The sequence below is a fragment of the Microtus oregoni genome, unplaced genomic scaffold (genome assembly GCF_018167655.1).
Source record: "Microtus oregoni isolate MIOR12 unplaced genomic scaffold, Mior012 000008F_ref0000371, whole genome shotgun sequence".
Taxonomy (NCBI): Eukaryota; Metazoa; Chordata; class Mammalia; order Rodentia; family Cricetidae; genus Microtus; species Microtus oregoni.
The window spans coordinates 21,974,359-21,994,153 of record NW_024543067.1 but is presented as its reverse complement, the minus strand read 5'-3'; the positions used below and the strand labels follow the sequence as shown (position 1 = coordinate 21,994,153).

At 34.8% G+C, this 19,795-nt stretch overlaps 1 protein-coding gene across 1 annotated transcript in view; it reads left to right on the top strand.

Moving 5' to 3' along the window:
- The window catches only part of Cnbd1 (cyclic nucleotide binding domain containing 1), a 261,717-nt gene that overhangs the window by 8,403 nt on the left and 233,519 nt on the right, over positions 1-19,795 (top strand). Inside the window, exons 2-3 of the mRNA XM_041656754.1 lie at positions 4,088-4,160; positions 11,328-11,441. Coding sequence (XP_041512688.1) covers positions 4,088-4,160; positions 11,328-11,441 — 187 coding nt within the window. The remainder of the gene's footprint in view (positions 1-4,087; positions 4,161-11,327; positions 11,442-19,795) is intronic.

Here is a 19,795-nt window from a genome sequence, read left to right as displayed (position 1 = left end):
CTCTTAACATTTTTACAGGACTAGTAGATTTGGTGATAGTCTGTCTTCTTCGTCATTCATGTTTTTGTTTTTGCATCTCACTTGTGCATGTGAGCTTGTTTTTTATGATTGTATTTCTCATGTAAGAAGCTGGCCTGCATTAGTGCTGGAGTGAGGCCAGGTAAAGCTGGAACATTAGCTGTTTAATTCCACCATTAAAAGATGCCTCCTGAAACACAGATATGTTGGAAGTAGACTTATGGGTGAGGAGAAGGAAGCAGGCAGAGGTGGAAATAGGTGACGAAGGTGGTATTTATTTGACAAAGGTCACTTGTCAACAAAACTGTGCCTCTAGGTGTGGAGATGAATGGAGTCAAAGAAAGAAATAGGAGAGGAACAAAGCTATTTTCCAGGCAAAGGAGGCTCAGAAACAAAGCTTGCTTGCAGATCACCATTCTGGAGCTAGCGTTAACTAAGGTAGGTAGCAAACAAATATGATTCAAGGTTCATGGTTTGAAAGTAGGCCCATCTTAATGGTTTATTTAGTTGTATCAAGTGCTATGTTTATTCAATATTATTTGAAAGATTAAGTTCAGAATTTTATGAAACAATAAAAATCAGATAAAAAGATGTAAATAAGTTTCTTATTGACCATTAGCACAAGTAGTCTGAATGAACTCTTAACATATTATAGACTTTTCCAAGATTTGGACCACTTATCCAAGTATATAAAAATACTTAGTCATGCTTACAATCCTTTAATTTTCTTCTGTTCAGCTTCTTCTTAATACTCCAGTCTTGTGCTAGAGTTCAACATTTTCTTACTACAATATAAAGTCTGCAAAAGTTTGTTGTTAACCTTTATGTTAGTATGGCTACCAAACTCATATTTGTGCACTGATAATTATAGAAAGAAAGGTTTTACTTGCTGTTGGTTTAATTATTAGTGTGCACAGAAACCCATTGAAGAGGTCTCAGCCTTCTGTTTTTCAAGTGACTGTACTTGGACATTTCCACAGGGTCATTGTGACATTTCTTCAACAGCTATACTATTCTGGGAATTCTTTTTACTGAGAGTTAAAGATTTGATTAAAATTGCTCTTATGATAAGAAACAAAATTAGTAGTTGTATTCTGTTAGGGATTTTGTTAAATTTGTATGTGTTGGCTTCTCTATTGGCAAAATAAAAGTATGTTCAGATAATCAGCTTCACTATGATAGCCTTTTTACTGCCTACCTGCCCGGTAGCATCATGCGGTTATCTCCAATATGTACAATATAATTGTTTAAGAATTTTTAAATATAAACTATTTTTCTGAAAATTTTTATTTGAGTGTTGGGTAAAGATATTTTTAGCAAATAAAAATGGAGAGAAAGCAATTAAATATGTAAATCTTGATAAATACTGTGTGTGTCTGATCACTTTTTATTAAAAGAACAATCCATGGATACTTACTTTATTATATGACAGAAAAATGAAAATAAATTAACTTGGAACAAATATATTAACATACAACAGTAGAATTTTTCCATTTTAATAATATCCAGTAGACTAATGCCCAATTTGACTGTATACAATTGAATTTTTAATTGTGTGGTGGGTTTGTAGCGTAGAATTAATTTATAGTTGTGAGCTTCAAAGTCTTTTTCATATATACTCAAGTTAAAAGCCCAGGTTTTGACCCCATTCTAAGCTTTTGTCAAAAGCTGGGCCAAAGCATTTCATAAGTGAAAAACAAGTCTAGAAAAAAATGTAAACTTTGCAGCTTTGGAAAGTAAGTTTTATCCCTGTAATAAATTTCATCAGTAGGAAAGATCAACATCTGGTCTATCCATAGTTGTAATTTCACATTGAAAGTTTAGTCTTTTCATTTTTAAACAATCTGCTTTCAAAGACAACATCTATTACACGGATAAAACTTCATATAAGAACTCTTGTAAGAGCAGAAGTTCAATGATGAAGAGATATTTTGATGAATTAAGTTTTCTACAAGCCTGTAAGTGCTGCATAGTCCATGCTGTTTTAGCTTATTGTTTTGTTCCAAGCTAAGCATGAAAACTTGGTCTCCTGTTAGCTTATTTTTCACGCAAGTATTTCTGTAAAAGATAAAATAAACAAGTGGAATTTTAATTTCTTTACTCTTTGCTAGCAATTCTTATTCTTAAAATCTTTATTCTATAATTATTTTGTAGATTGTCCTAACTGAAGGATAATATTCTAGCTTTTTGAGTCTGCTTTTCTTGGTCAGAATTTCTCAGATTAAAGCTCTTCCCCAAATCTCTGGGATGTTCTGCTCTTTTCCATACCACTCACTGGAGTTATTACTGAGCCTATGAGTCAACCACATGAGGAATATGAATTAATATGTATTTCATACAGGTCTCTTTCTAATCCATGTGCTTAAAGCTCTAGTTTATTAGGATTAACATTTTATGTAGATCACACCAGAAATAATAGGTTGTCAAATATTTTATGTATATAAAAGTTATAAGTTGATTTATTTAAAATGAATATAATTCTATATGACACTAAAACTAAATCATACAGTCTTTTTGTTAGGGTTTTCAGATGGGAGGGCCAAGGAAGGCTGTGGGTGGTGGTGGGGCAGGTGGGATTGGAGGAGGGGAGTATAAAAGGATGCATCTGAAGGAAGATGGAAAAGAAAGAGCAGGCCTTGAAGGCACAGGCTTTAAAGGGGCTTTGTATTTGTATTTGACTGCTGGCACTGAGTAGTTGAAGTAGGGCTGGGGGAAGCAACTGGTTCTGGAATGTGAGTGGTTCTCTGTTTACCAAACACTTTCATTGGCTAAAGTTTACCTGAGAAATATGGGTAGGGAAATACCTAAATCATGTGAATAGTAGTTTCAGATTTATTAAAGTCTATGCTGTTAGGGTAGTAATGAGTTTTCTGCCTGCATTCCCTTTATTTTAGTTTCATACTTAGAATAGAGTATTGTCATGCTGTTTAATTTTGAAGTCATTGGGGGTCCATACAAATTTTGATTTTATGACTCTGAAATTCTGGCTAGCTTTAATAGGGACAGAAATTTCATTCAGGCAGTTTGAAGAGAAACATCAATAATCTTTTCTAGCTGTGTACTCTGTGAGTGATAATATTCCTGGTATGGGAAGATATGGTCATGGTACAACAGTGGTATGAAGGTCATTGGGATACCAATGACTTTTCAATTGAAATTAAAGCGTACTTTATAGGAGGAAACTCATGCATGGCATGGCAAGTCTGGCTGTAGAACTGGTCATAGACCCTAGGGGAAAATTGACTATTACTGTTTTGTTAAATTGACATAGTATCAAAGTGTCTTCTAAATACTCATACTAAAAGATTAGGGCTGTTCACACACTTCACCTGAGCAACTTTTTTATTTTTCTTTGTTGGTGGACAGTGCTTAATCAGAGACCCCACAACTGGTCAACATGTAACTATGGGATACTTACCCCTAAGTAGCACAGTTATATCACACAAAGGCTTGGGATTCATTGCATAAGAGGTGCCAGAAAGATTGGCAGGGCCAGAGGACAAGGAACACTGCTAGAAAATTGTGTCTTATGGCCATGACTGGACAACTGCACTCATGAACTCAAAGCAGCTATGGCTTCCTGCATAAGACCTGTACAACATGGAATGGAGACAGGCTATACCTATTTTGAGATCTATAAGCAATTGATAGCTTCTGGAAGAGAGAAAAAGTTCATTTTTTTTCAAGGGTGTGGCCTTTAGTAGTTGCTTATTTCTAGTAAATGGTCTGATATCCATACTAAAATGTACACTAATTAGACTCCATAAATTATAAGAAAAATATATTTGAAGTTCACTGGGGAATGATAGATGGAGGAGACAAGGAGGAGAAAAGAGGAAGATGTCAGGAGTAGATATGACCAAAACACATCTTAAAAGAGAATTATATACTTACCTTAATTCTCATGCTGAATTTTGTTTGTTTATTCAAGACTGTGAATACAGTATCTTACTTCATGATCACTGATTTTTTTTTAGTATGATGAATGTTTACAATTAAGTACTATTTACATACCTGCTTAATAAGATAACAGAAAATTACTTAAGCTTTAATTGATTTCTTTTTGCAGGCCTGAAACCAAACAAGACCATTAATTATGGTCAGTTGAATGCCTTATGCCACATTAGAGGACTACAAAGCAGGTAAGGTATTCATGAGTTTCCTTTTCTGTCAAACAGAAAGCAATACTTCTGCTTTTTTACGGATAAAGTATAATATGAGAATGTGCTATCTCTCACAGGTCCCTGATTTACTACATGGATAAATACATTTAAAACCTGGGGTTTATTTCTATATATTCAAAAGTATATATATATACACACACACACTCATATATATCTCCTATTTTAAGGAAACCAATTTACCATGGAATAAACATAACTCATTCCAAACTTGCTCCTTTTTAGTACTCAAAAAGCAATCATAAGGAGAAAGAGGTAAGTGGTTAAAAGCACAAATATTGAGAGAGGCAAGCACTTGAGATAGGCACAGGGATGTCTGTTTGCAGTGCTCTAGAGAAAGGGAAATAGGAACTAGTTCTTTTCAGAGCTTAGAATTTCATTTTCGTTTTATTTATTTATTTATTTTAAAACAACCTTTTCTCATTTTGCATACCAATCCCAGTTTCCTCCTCTTTCCCTTCTCTTGCGACCCTCGATCTTCCACCCTCTTCACCCCCATCCACTCGTTAAAGAGGGTAGCCTTACCCTGGGGAGTCAACAAAGTCTGGCACATTGTTTTGAGGCAAGACCAAAGCCCTACCTCCTATATCTAGACTAAGCAAGGTATCCCTCCAAAGACAATGGTCCTCAAAAAGTCAGTTCAAGCACCAGGGATAAATCCTGGTTCCATTGCCAGTGGTCCCATAGACTTCCCCAAGTCACACAGCTTTTACCCATATTTAACAACCCAAGTTTGGGCCTATGCAGGTTCCTCAGCTGTCAGTTAGTCAGTGAGCTGCCTCTAGCTCAGGTCAACTGTTTCTGTGATTATCCCCAGGATAATCTTTATCCCTTTCTTTTATTATTGCTCCTTCCTCTCTTCGACTGGACTCTGGGAGCTCAGCCTAATCTTAGCTGTGGATCTCTGCATATGCTTCCATCAGCTTCTGGATAAATTTTCTATGATGACAATTAAGGCACTCATCAATCTGATTATTGATGATTATTGGGGAAGGTCAGTTCAAGTGCCCTCTCTACTATTGCTTAGGGTCTTCTTAGCTAGGGTCATCCTTGTGGATTCCTGGGAATTTTCCTCGTACCAGGTTTATATCTAGCCCCATAACAGCTCCCTCAATCAAGATATCTTTTTCCTTGCTCTCCGTCTCTGTCCTTGTGATATGAGTGTGCATCTTTTGGGTATATGTCCAAGAATGGTATTGTTAGGTCTTGAGGTAGATTGATTCCCAATCAGAGCTTAGAATTTCTAAGAGGCAGGAGAATTGGAAACAGACCTTTAAAATGTGTTTTTCTGCTGTTTTAATTATTGTTCTATTTCTTTGAAGAGACACCATGACCAAGACATCTCTTATAAAAAGAAACATTTAGTTGAGAGTTTGGTTACAGTTTTAGAGGGTTAGACCATTATCATCATGGGGGAAACAGACAGGCATGGCACTGGAAGTTGGGAGCTTCACATCCTGATCTGCAGGCAACAGGTCTCTAGAAAGAGATGCTGCATGGGCTCTTAAAACCTCAAACCCTATGCCCAGTGTCACACTTCCTCTAACAAGACCACATCTACTCCAAAATATGTATCTCCTAACCCTTCCCAAACAGTTCCACTAACTTGGCACCAAGCAGTCAAATGACGAGCATATGCAACTATTTTTGCTCAGACTACCACATTTCCACTCACTGGGTGCTATAGGCTTGTAGCCATATCATAATACAAAATGCTTTCAGTCTACATTCAAAAGTCTCTATAGTCATTCACAGTCTGAATTCTAAATCTCTTCATAGACTCAAGAAAATCTCTTAACTGAAACCCATGTACAAACAAAAGCAAAAAGCAGATCACATATTTCCAACATACAGTGTCACAGAATACCCATTGCCTGTCCAAAAGAGAGAAAATACTAGAGCAAAGCGAGACTACCCAGCAGGGGATACTACACATTCTGCAGCTCCATGTCTGCTGTCAAAACGTTTATTAGATAGCTCTTTCCTTCTAGATTTTCTGACTGCAGCAAACTTCTTTCGCTTGGACTGGTTCTACAGCCTGTTAAAAACTTTCTTTGCCAAGTACCCCATGGCTCTGGCATCTCCAGCATCTTAGGATCTCCAATGCAATCCAGACTTCACCTTCACCTATTCACCCAATGACCCCTTGTATTGCCCTACACAAGCCTGGACTAAGCAGCTTTTCTTAACAATAAAGAAAGTGTCTGTTGCAGGAGGCCACTTGTTTGTTTCCCAGCTGCCCAGACTCCCATAATAATCACATAGAAACTGTATTAATTAGATCACTGCTTGGCCTATGAGCTCTAACTTCTTATTAGCTAAATCTTACATATTAATTTAACTCATTTTTAGTAATCTGTGTATCACCACTGCAGTGGCTTACTTGGTAAAGTTCCATCCTGTGTCTGTCTCCGGCAGGGGCTTCTCCTCTCTCTGCCTTCCTTCTCCCAGCATTCAGTCCAGTTTTCCCCACCTACTTAATCTTTGCCCTAACAACAGGCCAAGGCAGTTTTTTTATTCATTAACCAAAAAGGCAACAGATAGACAGAAGGACCTCCCACACCAAGAGTCCACAAACACTTTCCTATATTATTGATTCTAAATCCAAAATCACCTTGCCTAAACTGCATAGTTATTCTGCTTGCTAGTGCTGGAGAACCTTGGCATCCTCCTTGAATTACATTTGCATAAGCTTTCTCCTGTTGATTGTTTTCTCTGCTACTTAAGCTTTCCTTTAATTCCTTTTCCCAAGTTGGAAGCTCAGCTGTTTGGGGTCTTGCCCTGAGGGCATCACTCTCTTTATTCCATTTTGAGTAAGTGATTGTTTTAAACCTTTTATGTCCTTGAGCTATGTTTTGGCTAGTGTTACATTTCCTGGTGCTCTTTTTCTCTTTAAACTGAGCCCTGGTTTGTACCCTGGTTGCTTTTTCATTGTAGATCTTCATAAGAATGATCAGTAAATAATACTGTCACTGCTAGGCTGTCTCAAAATCTCTGCCAATAACATTAATCCAAATTTCTTCAATTTAACCTCAGACAGATCTTAGGACAAGGGCATAAAGCAGCCATATTCTTTGCCAAAACATCTCAAGAATGTTCTGTACAAGAATGATCTGTAGGTCACTTACTAATAGTTTTTCCCTTTGAAACCTCTGGAGCAAGGCTTCTATAGTCCGAATCACCCTCTATTCTATTATTTCCTATGCTATTCCTAGGATGAGCCCTTAAGTGTCTTTTTAAGTACTCAACTACTTTTCTATTCCAAAGTCTCAAAAATCTTCCATAGTCTTCCAACAAATAACATTATCAGGTCTATCATAGCAATGATACCTATTTCTGTCTCAATAACTGTTCTATTGCTGTGACGAGACATCACAACCAAGGAAACTCTTCTAAAACAAAGTCTCTAATTGGCGTGGTTACCATTTTAGAGGGTTAGTCCATGTTCATTGTGGTTGGAAGCAGACAATCATGGCACTGGAACAGTAGCTGAGAGCTTTACTTCATGAAGGGCAGGCAGAGAGATACAGAGACAGAGACAGAGAGAGAAACTGGGCTTGAATGGAACGTTGAAACATCAAAATCCACCCACCACTGAAATACTTCCTCTAACAAGGACATAAAAGACAACATGTAATTGTTTCCAAACAGTTCATCAACTGGAGACCAAACAGCCACACACATACACCTATGGGGCTCATTCTTATTCAAATCACCACAGCTGTAACACTTTTCCTTCAGTTGCACTTTTGAAATTATAAAACCATAACCACTCTCTTCCTACACCCCCATCTTTCTTCACTCCTATTTATGTTAACAAAATGCCTTGAGTTTACAGATTTTTTCTCTCTTCTTTAAAGTACCTCTTAAAGTCATATTTTAGTTAGGATTTCAGAAACATCTTTTAAATTTTCTTTATGAATATCTTGAAAGAGAGAAGTAAAGAATGAAGCTTTATGTTTAGCTGGTTGTGATTATATGTATGTCTATCTTTATAAAATGCCATTTGAATATGAACTTTTTGTTGGTTAGCAAATTCTTCACATAAATGAGACAGATGATCAAGTGAGTTCATTGCAAGAGATTTATGGTTTTAAAATAGTTTTTAAGTTCGTTTTAAAATAAATGTAGAGAAGATTGACTAGAGGTGCTGTAATGCAAGATCTGAAAAGCACTGAGAGAATGATATTTTTAATTAGATAAAGGACTTAAATTCATTTGTATCATTACATAGCATTTTCTTTAACTTATTTTGTATTTTGAGGATAATTTCTAATATGAAGATACATATAAATTTATTCAGTTAACCTGTGTCAATCTTCACTTGCTCCTATTGTTGTGAAAGTGAAGTAATAATTTTTCTTTCAATTTTCATCATGAAAATATATAGACACTACATTCTTTCAAAGACAAACTCAGGTGGAAATAATCTATAAGAAGTCAAATGGGTTAAACTTTTATGGCTCATTTTATTTAGAACAAAAATGTAAATTGCCTTGGATAAATGCTTAAATACAGTTTATCACTTTCTAGAGTTCAGCTATAATAGGAATAGTATGCTATTCATGATTGGTAAGGTAATGTATATCAAATAGTGTTGTAGGCATAATTTCCTAATTTCTTGACATGACCCTTGTTTACTGCCTCCCTGTCAGACTGTTCTTACTCTAAGAATAGAAAAGCCCTTGTATTGAAATCAAGACATCAACATTTGCATAATGCATTTTGTTTTACATAAACTTGGGAAGATTATTTAAACCTCATGGGCCTCATTTTCTTATCCATCAATGATAGCTGTAGGTCTAAATAATAGCTCTAATTTATAAAAATAACAGCAATTTTTATATTTATTTCACAGACTTTGCTACATTTTCCTACTATGTCCTTTTCTTCCTGTACAGAGTTAGAGTATATCTTTCAGTGTCCCTTGTATTTGTAAGTCACCAAATACAGGCACATTGAGGTTTAAGGCTTCAGTATATGATATGGTTTTGGAGGGAAATAAAAATCAGTCTTGGCAGTTTGAAGTCAGGGATTGTGATATGTCCAGAAGTTCCTTTGCTGTACAGGATTATTTTGGCTATCCTGGTCCTTTTTTTTTTTATGTTAATTCTACCTACTTAGGAGTATAGGAGGTCTTTCCATTTTCTGGTGTCTTCAATTTCTTTCTTCCAAGTTTTAAAGTTCTTGTCATACAGGTTATACACTTGCCATACACTTGTTTTGTTAGAGTTACTCAAAGATATTTTGTTACTTTTAATGAATGGGCCGCGGATCCCTTTTGAGAGCATGCTTGCTTCACTTTACCAGTTCTTCCCTTATTGTACCTTCTTGTGTACTTTAATCATTTAGTGTCATGGTTTTTGAATATAGGAGATACAGAGATAGGAATATACTATCAGTGTAATTTTTTCTGGCATAGAACACATATCATCAGTATCATAAGGACACTTGCGGATTTGCTGAGAATTATGTCATCCCCAGACATAGCACTTGATAGCACTGCTTGGACACATTATTTTCAAATGGCCAAATGGTAAAAACTGGATTCATGTATACCATCCAATTTATGTTGGAAATTTCCAGGAATTAGGTTAAGGAGATACCTGTCACACCTGTAGAAGGTGATAGACAAAAGTAAATTGAGAGAAATTATTTTTAATTCCTAAGGCGATCGATCCAATTCACAGTTCAGATAATGTTCTAAGAACAGAAACCATGGTCTACATGTAAATAAAGAAGAAATACTACTATATCTTTGAATCTCAAGTTCTACATGTATGAAATGTGGATAAGAGTATTGAAACAAACAGACATGTAAGAATTAAATGTTGTGCTATATGTAAATTGGTTAAAATATGGCCCGATATAACAAGAAATAATTTGCATTTTTACTTGGGTCACCATATCCTAGAGGTTAAGAAAATGGGACTTCGAGTCAGTTAAATTTTAATTTTTATTATATATCTCTCACATCCTAGTTATATGGTGTGACTAACTATTAAAGTAATGGTATTTTATATGTAAATATATATCAACATCAGGAGGTTATACAAATATGCAATGAAAGCTTACTTCAGTATATGGGATAGAACAAGTCCTTAACTGAATGTGAGTTTCCAAATACACATATGGGAGATCTTTGGAAATCCTCCACAAACATAAGTGCACAGATTTAAAAATTGAGTAGATACTTAATCAGTATATATACATGGTGTGAGAAAAGAACTAAAATGCCCAAAGTATTAAATCACACTTACATTTTACTTTTTGAATCGAGGTAAATAAAATAAGATTTTAAGTTATATATAATTTATTTCGTGTGAAATATCAATACAATGTTTTAGAAAAGATAGCCCAGAGAAAAAGAAATTGCTGCAAATATTTCAATGTGTCACTGCTTGCATTGACAGGAAAACAAGAAAAAGACTTTCATTGAGGGATTTTTTTATTCGTTACCATGAAGCAAATATTGACCAAGATTTTGTGAATGTTCAATTTGAATATGGCTATTTTTACTAATTATTGAAATGAGCTATCAAGATGAATGTTTAGCATTTGGGGTATTGACAATATTTTAGATGGTGGTCACTTGAAAATTGAATGGGGCAGATTTTCTAGAAACAACAGCTATTATCCAACATTTTATGACAATTTGCCCTATTTCCATAGCTTTTTTTTTATTGTTATGTCTATGGTGGAAGAATCATGTAGGAGAGGGCATTTAAAGTAGAAAAGTCTACCCTTATCCACAAAAGGAGTTTATGATTTATCAGTAAAAGATAACTGAACTTCCACTTATCAAACCTATCCTACATTATTCCAGAGTGGGAAATGCTGAGATTTTTCACACAACAGTTCTTTACTACAGACTTAAATAATAGTGTATGATGTTTTTATTAATCATTGCAAAACATTTAGAAAACTACACTCTTAGGTTACAAGTTTGTAAGAGAATTCAGAATCATTTTGGAGTAACTTTCATTATGTTATATTAAATAACAGCTTTGTTCAATTGCAGTAATAAAATGCTTGAAATAAAATTGATAGTTAATATATAGTATTAAAGCTCTTTTAAAGCAATTATTGTGTGTTATACTTACACTTATTTTCTCTCTTTTTTGTAAGCCGACATTCTTCCCTTAATTTGACAGCTCACAATACATTCATCAAGCAATATCCTCAAATATTCTCACATGAAAAATCAGTATTTCCTAAAATTTTCCAGCAGGATGAAAAAAGGTAATATGTCTTCTTTTGAAAATAAAATTTATGTGTGAATGTTTGTGTGCTTTTTAGGACTGGCATGTATTTTTATTGCATAGGTATGCTGAGTTTCATAATGACAATTTTATTCAAGTTTATCATGTCCTGTGACATATCCACCTCCCCACACCCCTTCTCTGTGCTCTCTTCTGATATTTACTCCCCTAGTCTCCTTTCTAATACCAGGCCACATATGCATAAATTATATATTTAGGGGACTTTATATATCTATGTAAAATATAAAATCTATAAAAGAAACAAAAGCTATATTTTTTATGTGTTTGCCCATCTTACTATTTTTTTAAGTGTCTTTCAGCCATTTTATTTATTTATTTTTCATTTATTTATTTATTTATTTATTTATTTAAGATTTCTGTCTCTTCCCCGCCACCGCCTCCCATTTCCCTCCCCCTCCCCCAATTAAATCCCCCCCCCCATCTGAGAACTCAAGATCAATGGCAATGGGTTTCTGATCCTACTGCACGCACTGGCTTTGTGGGAGCTTAGGCAGTTTGGATGCTCAACTTACTAGACCTGGATGGAGGTGGGGGTTCCTTGGACTTCCCACAGGACAGGGAACCATCTTACTATTTTAACATAGCAGAATAACAGTAACTATTACACTGTATAAGATACAGAACACATCAGGAAAACACACAACATTGATTTGTTTATGTGCCTGATCATCCAGCCAAATTAGTTTAACAAGCATGGGGATTTTAGGATACATTTCTGGAATGTTTGGGAGGAAAGTCAGTCTCAGGCTTTAACTAAAATCTTGATAGCTACTTTCCTTCTATGGGTCTGCCTTACCTTTTGTGAATTGTTTTCATTTTCATACTTTTTGTGGTAGATGCGGACACACTGTATTCATATACTTAAGTTTTAGGAGTGGAATGAAGTAGTCTTTTAAAAGAACCTGAACAGATACTCACCATACTCTAGTTGATTAAATTGAACCCATGGATTTTCTCTGTGCTCTGGTTTGCTAGTCCTGAACCACGTGCCTACATCATTCAGTGGAAAATCCTGCTGATACGCTAAATAGAAACCATTGTGGGACAGGTATGAGCACAAGTAGAATCTGTGAAGAAAACTAAAGTGCTATCAACTGGAAAATTGTGGATGATTGTATAAAAATTGAAGAATTGCTTGAAACAGCGGGCAGCTCATGGGTGAAATTCTTCCCTCTTTAAGTCCAGAGACCTGGTGTGCAGCTGTGTTTGTCCTCAGGGATCCACTAGACCTAGAAATGGCAGACATCTTGTGGGTGAAATTGTGGATGAATGTATAAAAGTTGAAGAATTGTTTGAAGACACAAAATTCAATAAGAGGTTAGAAAATTTTTCTTTTTGAAAAAAGGTAGTACATTGAAAGATGGTATCTTAGGTTTTGATTGTGATAAAATACTGTAACCAAAAACAACTTGGCGAGGACATATTTTATTTGGGTTGCAGGGTATAGTTCATCATCAGGGGGAAGCTAAGGCAGCAATTCAAGGCAGGAAATGAAGCAGAGATTACAGAGTACCACTGGTTTCTGGATTGTTTCCCATGGCTTGCTCAGCTGTCCTCTGATACAGTTCAGGACTATACCCCAGGGTTGGCAATACCTACAGTAGGCTGTTCCCCACATCAACTGTTAACCAAGAAAATGTTCCCACAGACTTATCTATAGCTTAACCAGATGCAGGAAATTCCTCATCAATTGAGATTTGTTTTTCCAAACTATGACCAGGTTTGTGTCAAACTGACAAAAATCAACAAGCAGGAAAGGCCAATGAACTTTGAAACTTTATGTACAGTGAGAGAGATTGCACACAATCCTTAACTAACATAGTGCCTTAAAATAAAATGATTTAAGGATTAGAAGGAAAATAGTTAATCGTTTAGAAGTGAAGTAATAGCCTAAACCCAAACCGGAAAATATCCACACAAAATTTTAGGCAAAAGAAGTAAAAACTATGTTACATGTTTTAGATACATATTAAAAAGCAGAGCAAGCAAAATAAAAAAAAAAGTACAAGTGGCTTTTGTTAAACTAAGACACATTTCAAAGACAAAGAAAGAGAGTGAGAACACATCAAGGTCTGGCCGAAAATCTTTGCATTTTGCAAGTCCACACTTGACGTGCACAGTTGATACCCAAAATACGGGAGGAATTTAAATCAGTACCAAGAAAACAAAATGAGTAAATAATGGACAAAAACTCTGAAAGATACTTCTCAGAAGAAGATATTAAAGGCATTTGATAGAATTCAGTGAATGTCTCATGGTAAAAGTAAAATCACACTTTCCTATTTTATTACTGAACATTAATCTATTTTCTTGAGGTTAAACAAGCAATCTACTTCAAAAGAACAATAAATACATTTCAAATTGAGTTGAAATCCACAGTGTATTATAAAATTTGAACAGTTACTGGTCTTACAAATGTGTATGTATATATGCACATACATACAAATCACATAGATCAGCCATTGGAAATAATTTAATAATGTAAGTATTTAACTTATGTTGAGAAGTGTTCCCTCATGAGATTTCCTCCTTGAAAACATTGCTTAACCTGTGGCTTTATTGATCTATGTGATATGTGACTACGTCTATTATGAACAGGAAAGGGGAGTTTAATTTCTTACCCTCTTCCTTCTTGGACAGGTTTGATCTCCTTGTCCTAAAGGTGGTGATCCTAACAGCACTTGACCTTAGAGCTGGAAGCCAGTGGCTTCCTGCTGGTCTTGTGTGACTCCAGTTTGTGATAGTGTTATGTTGGGTCCTCTCATGTAAGTTTTCAACCAAGAAAATGCATCACCAATTTGCCTACCGGCCAATCTAGTGGGAACATTTTCTCAGTTGAGATCCCCTTTTCCAAAATGACTCTTATGTCTAGTTAAGATAAAACTAGTCTGCTTATATTGGTGGAGCCTGCTTATTAATTTCCCGGATGCCCAGACCCAAAATAATCACACAAAACTGTATTGATTACAATACTGTTTGTCCAATAGCTTAAGCATATTTTTAGCTATCTCTACAACTTAAATTAACCCATTTCTATTAATCTGTACATCACTACAAGGTTTTGGCCTACCACCAAGGTTCCAGAGGTCTCTCACAGGTGTTTTTTTCCTTCGGCAGCTACATGGCTTCTCTCTGACTCCACTTTCCTCCTCTATCTGCTTGGAATTCCTGCCTTGCAATCGGCCCAAAGAAGCTTCTTTATTAACCGATAGTATTCACAGATTACAGAGGTGAATCCCACATTAAGTTTAGGGACAGTGGTGGACAGAAGATGAAAGCCTCCCCTGAAGCCTGAGCCTAGTCATGGCTAAGGCCTAAACAGTGACACTAGGTGTTATTGATACTATAGACCAACACCAATGTCTATTATTATTGTTATATTCTCCCTGTATAATTCATCTAACACACGTATAAGATGACTCTGATGCTAAGCCAGACAACTGCTTGACTCTGGGCAGCCGGAAAGAGGAATGATGCCAGAGCCTTTGCTAAAGACTGGAGGAACTCTGCCATGTGCAGTTTCTCTCAGAAGGAGTGAAGCTCCCTGGAGCAGTTTGTCATTAATAAAAATAGAGGACCTGACTGAGACATTGAAAATCATTTCTACATGAACTTTGAAAAACAGGTCAAGGATGATATCAAAATGATCTGAAATTGTCACTATCTGAATTTTATTTTATTTGGGAATATATGAGAAGGTAAATTTCTAGAATATTTTAGGATGCAAGAAATGAAGTACAAAAGCAGCTGTATTTTGTTTCGCTTTCAAAGGACACTAAAATTTGACCCTGAAGTCTGGAGTTTGAATTTTCATTTTGCCAAAAAATATCAATGTAGCTTTAAAAATGTCTTAATGGGGGGCTGGAGAGATGGCTCAGTGGTTAAGAGCATTGCCTGCTCTTCCAAAGGTCCTGAGTTCAATTCCCAGCAACCACATGGTGGCTCACATCACATCTGTAATGAGATCTGGTGCCCTCTTCTGGCCTGCAAGCATACACGCAGACAGAATATTGTATACATAATAAATAAATAAATAAATATTAAAAAAATTGTCTTAATGACTTTCAGTTTTTATTCAGAAAAAGAGCACAAGTTTAACATGGTAGTTCACTGTTCTGCCTTGAAAGAGCTTTTGAATCATACTAGCTCTTACTACTACAATTTTTTAGGGATGGCATTGGTGTTTTATGTAATTATACAATCTATATCCTAGTTTCATTTTTGTTGCTATGAGAAAATATTATAAAAGGCAATATAGGAAGATGAAAATGATAGCACATACTTTTAAACCCAGTGCTTGGGAGGAAGAGTCAAGTAGATCTCTGTGAGATCAAGGCCAACCAGCTTTACACTTTACATAACAAGTTCCAGCACAGCCAGACTGATAGACTACTTAGCAGAAAAACACTGTATCAAAAAAACAAAACAAAAAAACAAACAAAAAAAAAACAAGCAATATAGTAAGGGATTTATTTGGTTTGCAATTCCTGGTCACAAAGAATTGTTGCAGAGTTTAAAGGCTGGAACTTACAGCCTCACATCCCATCAACAGCCCCAAAAGAACAAACATGTGGATCCTTGCTTGTTAACTTTCAGCTACCTGTCTCCTTTCATTGGTCAGAGACACCTGCTTAGGGAATGGTGCTTCCCACAGTGGTCTGTGTATTTTCACTTAAGTTAACAATAAGAAAATTACTCACAAACATTCCCGAAGGCCACCCTGCTGCTTTTCCTGGGTGATTCTTGGCTGTGTCTAGTTGACAGTTAACACTAACCAGCATAGCATCTGTCAAGGAATTCTTTTTTTCCCCTAAAAGTTTAAATAGCAACATAACTGAAAAAAGATACAAGGGACTACATAAAATAACATTACATTTAAGGAGGCTGCACAATTTAATTACTTCCATGTTAAAATCAGAAGACAAAATTTACAGTGCCAGGATTTTCTCTACATTGTTGTATTATTACTCTATGTCAACAGATTTATCTGTTCTTAGGAATCTTAATGATGATTATTTTTAAAATAAGTGAGTCTAATAGCCATAGTCAGTGTTTTAAATACCTTTAATTCATTCAAGTGGGTATACTTGCAGAATTATACCTATATTCTGTACCAATAAAACATTGTCATTATGAATAAATTAGAAGAAAATGTTAATGTTTATGTTAATAGTTATGGCTTTTGCTTTAAGTAATCCTATTGTAATTTTATAATATTTTTGATCACCAGTTAGAACTTTAGTATCTATACTGACAGTTTAATTTTTTTTAAATAACGTTTCAGAGACTTGGATATAATTTCCTGAGAACTATATCTATAAATGTGAAGAAACAATTCACTTATCACAGTGAACTAGACTAATAGTTTACATTTTTAAAAGCAAATGTAATTTCTATAATTTGAGAAGTACAAATCAGTACACAGATGATTTTTACTCAGAATATGCAAACTGAAGCTCAATCCATTTCTTTGAACATTCATTCAAATTTACATTCTTTGAACTTTGAGGGCACTTTGGTCTATAATAAGAAATATTTTTATAATATGAGAAATTTGAATTATAGTACAAGGTTATAATGCTTTTGAATTAAATTTGTATGGTGAAATACATGCCAAGAAATGCTAAATTTTGTGCTAGGCATATATAACCACAATTGTTTGTATTAATTCTTTTTTTCACTAATTAATTTAACTAACAGTAACCTAATATCTATTGTATATTAGGTCCCCTGCTAGTACAGAGTAAGACAAGCATGGCCTTCAGCTGTAAGCACCGATCCCTTCACTGTGATTAATATTTATGAACAGTCATTAGTCCAGACTTTTGGGTATAAGAATAGAAAGGAATATTTATTCCTTTATTTATTTATTCCTGTTCAAAGGAAAAAATAAAATAAAATAAAATAAGGGTTGTCTACTGGCTCATCTATGTCACTAGAGGAAGGATGAAGCTGGCCACAGGGAAGATTAAATAAAATATCTAGATATGTGTGGATGTCAAATTTCTAATCCTTGTCTGTATAGATGCATAACTGATATGATGTTTCACTTTTAACAGCTCTGGGACAGGAGAGAATAAGAAAGTGATTTTTTTCTAGCTGGAATGAGTGTGAAAAAGACTCAAATGGATTTAGAGTGGGACTAATGTTAACACGCACGGTGAGGACGGGGATGGGAGACATATCGCACAAGGAGAGTGGAGACTATGGCCATGACTCTTTTATTAGCCTGATATAAAATCAATGTGTATAATGGTAACAGTGGTTTTAAAATACTTCATATTATATCCAACAAGTTTAACGCCCACACTTTTTAAAACATTATGACAGATTATTTAACAAATGCATATTTTCAGCTTATTTCAAGAGTGAAAATAAGTTTTAAAGAAATGATAGCCATTGAGGAGAACAATAATTGTGGGACCACCATTACTGATAAATTTATTTAAAATGTGACTTATTTTAAGAGGAGAAATTAAGGTATGTTTACAATCACGAATATTTATAATTATTTATAATTTTATTTGATTTATATAAAAATGTTATTGTATTTTTACTATTTTAGTTCCAGAAAAATTGTTAAGCATAAAACAAAAACTAAAGGTTATTTTAACAAAAAATTCAAATAAAGTTTAAGAATTTATTTGTAGTAAATTTAGATTCTTCTCAATGAGGGTAACTATTTCCATTAAACTGCAGACTAAAATTTATGTGGTTAAGTTGAGGGGGGAATCATTAATACTACTGAATGATTAGCTGTGACATTTCTTTCTGTGCCTTCATAACTACTAAGTTAAGAAATGCATGGTTTGGATTATTTTGAAGGAAATATTAAATTAAATGTCAGATATATCCTATTTTATAAAACGTCTTAATCAAAAAATTCAATAATTGGGTAATTTCTAAAAATAAGTATTCCTTAAATTGCCTATTAAAAACATTATTTTCTTTAATGTAACCATTAGAAAGAAAGAAATATATAATAATTTTTAAATTTATGATTTGAATGAGCAAAGAGCAAGCGTATTAACAGCAGCAATGAAAGTAGATAATAGTTGAAAATATGTATTACAGGGGAAAATGAAATTATAACTGTATAAAGTGCCATTAATTCCCAGAACAAGATATTTAAGATATATTATTGCTAAAAAAAAGATTCTACTCAGTACTAGAATTTACGTAATAATAAAAAATGCATTAGATTCACCACCTAGTCCCCCAACTTAAAGTATTATTTATTGATATAAGCTATAATATTTCAGAGATTTTAACAATTTTAAACATTTTATCTCATATCTTTAAAAAATGGTATTCAAGATTCCTTTAGGCTTTTCTAAGCTGTTACTATTGTCTCATTGATGTTATATATATTAGAGGAAGATGAAATGGCTCTATGACCTTTCCTCTGTACTCCAGGCATCATAGCTTCCTAAAAGAAAACACAGACCATCTTCCTTTGAGAAGGAGGAAGATATTTTAAATGGATTCTCTTAGGCAACAGTAATACAGACAGAGGAAAGGGCTAAGCTCTAGGATTAGGGCATAAAAACATCTGGCTGGCTACTGAGGAAGTCACAACTTTTAAGATGATAATCAGCTTAGAAGACACAGTGGAATCACCTGGAGGGTTATTTTTTTAAATCCTGATCATTGATCTTTTCCCACTCTATAAATTTAGGTCTTTGTTTTGAAACCAGCATTTCAATACACTGAAAAATATTCTACAGTCATTCCTGAGACTATTTCAATAGAATAAGGCTTAAACTCCATTTAAGTACAACAATTATTGTGAAGTAAGAACAATATTACAGATTTTGTGGAGGGAGATGCTGAGAGATTGCCTGAAGGGATGGCGTTGGCTTTTCTTGGCCTGCAGCTAGCAGAGGATCCACTATGAACAATAGTGAGCAAGGAATGAGACACTCATGTGGCAACTTCAGGCTACAGGACCTTGACACAGTCAGGAGAAAGGAGTCTCCTGAAATGAAGTAGCAGAAAAATGTGCAATCTTCCTAGTTCAGGGGGCAGAGCAGACCTTCCAGCCACATTGCAATAGCAATATCAATAGCTGAGAGTTTGAAGGTGAGGAGTCCTCCTCTACCTGACCTCTAAGCAACAGCCTCAGATGTTTATCTGTCAAATGGTAAATTCATGGGGCACAGCGTGCTTTGTTGTTGCATTTTAACAATTGGAAATTTAATTAAGAGTCTGAAAAAAATTTTTCATAGATCTCTAAGAGTGAAAAACTAATTTTCAAGCCTCAACAGAATTGACCCTGACTGTATTATAAAACAAATCAATATAAACAAAAAC